Source organism: Manacus vitellinus, unplaced genomic scaffold (genome assembly GCF_001715985.3).
Source record: "Manacus vitellinus isolate BGI_N305 unplaced genomic scaffold, ASM171598v3 scaffold_41_pilon, whole genome shotgun sequence".
Taxonomy (NCBI): Eukaryota; Metazoa; Chordata; class Aves; order Passeriformes; family Pipridae; genus Manacus; species Manacus vitellinus.
The window spans coordinates 1,999,430-2,004,474 of record NW_021940545.1 but is presented as its reverse complement, the minus strand read 5'-3'; the positions used below and the strand labels follow the sequence as shown (position 1 = coordinate 2,004,474).

The 5,045-nt window shown below is 57.1% G+C and overlaps 2 protein-coding genes across 2 annotated transcripts in view; one reads left to right on the top strand and one right to left on the bottom strand.

The window, feature by feature from the left end:
• Positions 1-2,780, bottom strand: part of PUS3 (pseudouridine synthase 3) — a 7,062-nt gene extending 4,282 nt beyond the window's left edge. The window contains exons 1-3 of the mRNA XM_029962050.1: positions 2,351-2,780; positions 712-1,265; positions 213-403 (exon numbers count right to left, since the gene is read on the bottom strand). Coding sequence (XP_029817910.1) covers positions 213-403; positions 712-1,265; positions 2,351-2,737 — 1,132 coding nt within the window. The 5' untranslated portion in view covers positions 2,738-2,780. The remainder of the gene's footprint in view (positions 1-212; positions 404-711; positions 1,266-2,350) is intronic.
• Positions 2,781-3,688: 908 nt separating this feature from the next.
• On the top strand, positions 3,689-4,636 carry HYLS1 (HYLS1 centriolar and ciliogenesis associated). Its single transcript, XM_008929420.3, has one exon. It carries the CDS (start codon positions 3,739-3,741, stop codon positions 4,477-4,479), a length of 741 nt encoding a protein of 246 aa, XP_008927668.2. The 5' UTR covers positions 3,689-3,738; the 3' UTR covers positions 4,480-4,636.
• The last annotated feature ends 409 nt before the right edge of the window (positions 4,637-5,045 follow it).

Here is a 5,045-nt window from a genome sequence, read left to right as displayed (position 1 = left end):
CAGGGACACCTCCCACTAGCCCAGGTTGCTCCAAGCCCTGTCCAACCTGGCCTTGGACACTTCCAGGGATCCAGGGTCAGCCACAGCTTCTCTGGGCAACCTGTGCCAGGGCCTCCCCACCCTCACAGGGAAGGATTTCTTCCCAATATCCCATCTAACCCTGCCTGCTGGCAGTGTGAATTCCAAGGTGTTCCCCCAAACTCCTCTCTTACCTTTGCCAGTGGCCATGGGAGCAGTGTCCAGCCCTGCCAACATGTCCCGAAGCACGTGGGTTTTGACGGCGTGGCTGGCCCAGAGCTGCTGCAGGTGTGTCACGTTGAAGCCCTGCACCTCTGGGTCGTAAAGCCACTGCAGGTCTGGGAACTCGCAGTCGTACAGGACCAGGGGGAACTCGACTGCCATGCTGGGGACAAGGACAGGAGGTGAGCCCACAAAAAGGCTCAAGAACAGTGGATCTGCCACAGCCAGCTCTGCCCTTCACAGAACTCCCTTTCCCAATAAAAGCTGACTTAATTTTCACCAAATACCAAGGAGTAAAGCCATTAAAGCTTTGTCTGAGAGCAAGACAACAGAGGTCCTTATGGACACATCCCAGGCTGGCAGCCTACTTCCATGCTGGGAGACTGCTCCATGTGCTGGCAGGGACGTGGCTCGCCAGCAGCACTCCGGGTGCAGCCATCGCTCCGTCCGGTTTTCCAGAGCAATCCCTACCTGTACTGCGGTTTCCGGGGGTTCTTCTCCACGTCCAGCAGTTGGTCGATGATGTCCGGGCTCTCCATGCCCTGGCCGATGAGGAAGAGCACGGCCATCATGCAGCGGACCTGGTGGTACAGGAAGGCCTGCCCCGTCACCTCGAACTGGCACAGCCGGAAGGGATCCCGCGGCCCGGATTCTCCCCCTCTCTCCACCCACGTCACGCGGGCGCTGAGGATCGTCCTCTGGAAGTTGAGCACCCCGTTGGCCACGTCCATCTTGCAGAGGTTGCGGAAGTCGTGGGTGCCCACGTAGCGCTGGGCGGCGCTGTCCATGAGGGCCACGTCCAGCTGGGCGCAGGGGAAGAAGTACCGGTAGGTGCGGCGCTGGCAGCTGAAGCGGGCGCTGAACTCCGGCGCCACGGGGGCCCAGGCCAGCACCCGGATGTCGGGGGGCAGCACCCTGTTCAGGATGTGGGTGTAGCGGAGCTCCTCCCGCTGCCCCTCGCCCGCGTGCCCGTTTTGCTGCTGCCCCTCCGGTGGCAGGCTGGAGCGGAGATCCAGGGAAATCACCTGCAGAGACGAGTAAAAGCCGGGATTAGAGCGCGGGTGGATGGGCGCAGCGGCGTGTGGAGCCAAGTCTTCCTACACCTCTGGGAAATAAACCCAGGATCTCCTACAGATGAAGGTGGCTTCAGTCGGGTGATCCTGCCATGGAGCTGCGAGTGCCTCTGCTGAGGAGCCGAGCAGATGCCACAGATTCCATTAATAAAACAGGCAAAGTTGCAGGCTGCCTACGTAGCACGGTCTCAGAACAGCTTCAACTTTAGTCACTGGGTTTGGGTTATAATGTGCTTTTTTTTTTTTTTTTTTGAGCTGGAGGTGATGACTTGAAGGCAGTAACAGCCTGGCTCGCTTGGAAACCTGGTGTGGGAACAAGTTCATTCCCATTGCGGGCGCCATGTGCTGAAACAGCACAAGAGGAGGCACCAAGTGCCCTGATTTCGTGCGGCTCATCCTGCCATGGAGAGCAGAGCAGCCACTCGAGGCCAAACCTATGCCAGCTCTGCTTCCTGCACCAGGAGGGAAGGAAGGAGAGCGGCCCAATGGTGAAGCCACCACGGCTGTGTTCTCCCCAATGGCTCAGCCAGCCGGGTGGCTCCGTGCCCACCGAGCAGGCCAGCTCCATCCCCTCCCTCCAGCTCCCACTCCCACGCTCCCTTCCGCTGGCTGCAGCTCCTCTCAGACCCTTCTGTGCAGGAATTCAGCTGCCTGATGCTGCAGGAAGGGAGCCAATTTCTGGGGTTTTTGGATTTTGGTGGGATTGGAGAGTTAAATCAGCTGAGGGCCCTGCCAAAGACAGGGCATCGCCCCTTTTTGGGCAGCACTGAGCTACTGGAGAAGCTGCAGCCTAAACCATGTTTTATCCTCCTAAAGCAGGGCCCCGGAAAAGAACTTGAACTAATATGGGGGACAAAACAGCACTAAAACACTTCAGGGGTCTGAAATAGTCTTTCCACATGCAGGACAGCCATTGCCAGGCTCACTTCCAGGGGTAAGAGCTGATGGCTTTTAAAGAACAAATCCAAGCTGTGCTGTGGGACAGCAATCCCACTGGATCTCCATCCCACCCGGGAAAACCCACAGGAGATGCTGACCTGCCCAAAGGCACTGACTCCCTTGTCCGTGCGCCCGCAGCGATGGTAGTTGGAGGTCTCTCTACTGTCCACCAGCCGTGTCTTCTTCAAGGCTTCAAAGAGCTTCTCCTCAATGGTGTTGGGGGTGTTCTCCTGGCTGGCAAAGCCCTGGTAGCCCCAGCCCAGGTAGGCGATGCGCAGTGCCACGTGTCTGCGGCCGTGCGCGCTGAAATCGAAGGGCCTTTGTGGGCGTTTTTTGGCTTTCCCGGGGGCCAGAGCAGCCTCTCTCCTCCCAGTGCCCTCCTTGTCATCCTGGAGCTTCTCCTGCAGCCGCTTCACCTCCGCTTCCAGCTCCTGCACCCTCCTCAGGAGCCCCTCGTGGTCAGCAGCCGTGCTCTCCTCAGCCATAGCCACTGCCCCGGAGCATCAGTTTGTTGCTGGTGGATCCTTGGGGTCTGCAGGGAAAGAAAAAAATGGTGGATTTACATTTTTATGTGGTTTTTATTGCACCTCTAGGCTGGCTCTGCAAAATAACCTTTATCCACGGAGTCGGTTTTTATCATCTGAGCCCCACCGTGTTCCCAGCAGGGCATGGGCAGGGCCATGGGGGCTCAGCTCGGGCAGCCTTCATCTCACTCCAGTCTCTTTTTTTGGAGTCTTTAATCACTCCTCTTCCCCCAGCCGATGGGATCCGCTCCGTCAGCGCAGCACGTTCCCGGCGAGCCGTCACGGAGCCTTCTCACTTTCACACCTGCATCCCGCTGCAGACAGCGCGCTGACGGCTGCCACTCATCCCGCCCCTCCATCTGCTCCCGCCCTTCCCAGCGCCACCAGGGGCTCCTGCAGCTCTTCCAACCCGCCTAAAGATATCCCAAGCCTGTGCTGGGAGTGGGATCTGTGTCCAGATCCCTTTTTGTCACAGGGCTAGAGGTTTACTCGAGGTTTACTATCACCAGACTCATAAGCAAGCATCTAAACATGCTGTGCTGAGCCTCCTCCTCCTCTGCAGAAGTAGAACACCCTCTCTGATGTCCCTGGATTAAATCATGACTAAATAGTGTGGATTTAGAAGCACAGGTACAAGTGGAAAACCATTAATCTCTCACCCGGTGCACGGAACTTGCCCTGTGTTTGTCAAGCAGGGCTTAACTGACCACATAACTAATTCTAGTGGAGTTTTCCAGCAGGAATTAAGGGCTTGTGTTTCTGCTACTGTAGGGAAGAGCCTTCTGCTGGTGGCAGGAGGTTCAGCAGTGCTCTGAAAACATGCCCAACCTAAATCAACACCCCTGAACCCAAAACATTTGAGTCTCGGAGCCCCCTTTGACACCTTTAGCCAGCTTGAACATGCTGCAAGACATTAACCCTGGTTTCTTTTTCTGCAGAGTCCACCCGGTTTGGTGAGAATCATGGAGGGGACATCAGGTGCCTGGCCGGGAGGCAGCGAGGAGCTGGGGCGTCCCCGTGACGACCCCTACGCCGATGCCTCCATCGTTTTTGGGGCACAGTCAGACCTTCCAGTGCTTTCTGAGCGTCAGAGGGAAAACAGGAAGTTGGTGATGAAGAGGAAGGTGCTGAGGCACAGACCCGATGGAATGGTGGAGATCTTTGATGAGTCAGTGAACAATGAGCCAGGGTGCAGTGCCGAGTCCAAGTGCGGTGCCGAGCTGTGGAATACGGAGCGTTCCAGGGTTTATATGGAGGACACCATCTCCGAGGGGGAAATCAGCAGCGAGGAGCTGGAGGAGTGCATGCCCTGTGATGATGAGTGGCTCCTTGAGGACAGCCCCTGCTCTCTCCTTGAGGATCTTGGGAGACGGAGCACGTCTCAGCACTCCGCTCGGGTGGGATCGCCTACGTCCTACATTCTTCCGCAGGTTGGCAGACGGAAGAAAACCGACCCAGTGGCCAAATTCCACGGATACAGACAAGACTGGGAGAGATACAGCTTCCCGGGGGAAGATCCACACGATGATCTGCGCTGGGCCGTGCGGAGGCAGATGGCCCAGCCGGGAGAGCTGCGCCGGGCACCCAAGCGCCTCGTGCCCAACACGTACGTGGTGCCCACGACCAAGCAGCGCGACGCCCTGCGCTTCGGCGTGCGCCGGGACCTGGCCCAGTGCCTCATGCCCCGCAAGGACGCCTCCTAGAGCCACAGACCCCTCTCCAGCACCACCGCTTTCCCCTCCTCAGCATCCTCCATCGCCTGGAAAATCCCCTCGCCGCGCTCCAGTTCTGCTGTGGAGGAGGTTTGATTTGCGATGTCTCGGCAGCGTCTTTTCCTTTAATAAAGCATCTGCAAACACTCCTTATTGTTCTGTGGGTTTGTTAGAAACTCCACAGGCAGCATCTGTTATTCCAGACTTATCCCTGCTCCACCAAACTCTGCTCCCTTGGCCTTATTTTACCTCATTTTTAAAATAAGGGAGCTTTGGGATGGAAGTAAGGTAGTATTAGTGTTATTACCATTATTAGCCTTAATTTTTTTCCCAGGTATAGGGATGGACTGAAAACATGGCAGTTCTGGCGCAGGAAAAAGTCCCCAAAAGCTGAATGGGATGGCTGGAAAAGGGAGCGGGGAGGACAGGACACAGGTGACAGCTGCAGCCTGGAGCTCTCTGTCCAGCTCCCACCAAACCTCCTCTGAATGTGATCCCAGATGGGAAACACACAGGCCTGTGTGGTTACCCCACACTGGGGGTGTTCTGGCACCCCA

Coding starts and splice junctions, on each gene's coding strand:
- HYLS1 (XM_008929420.3), top strand. CDS start 3,739: ATGGAGGGGACATCAGGTGCCTGGCCGGGAGGCAGCGAGGAGCTGGGG.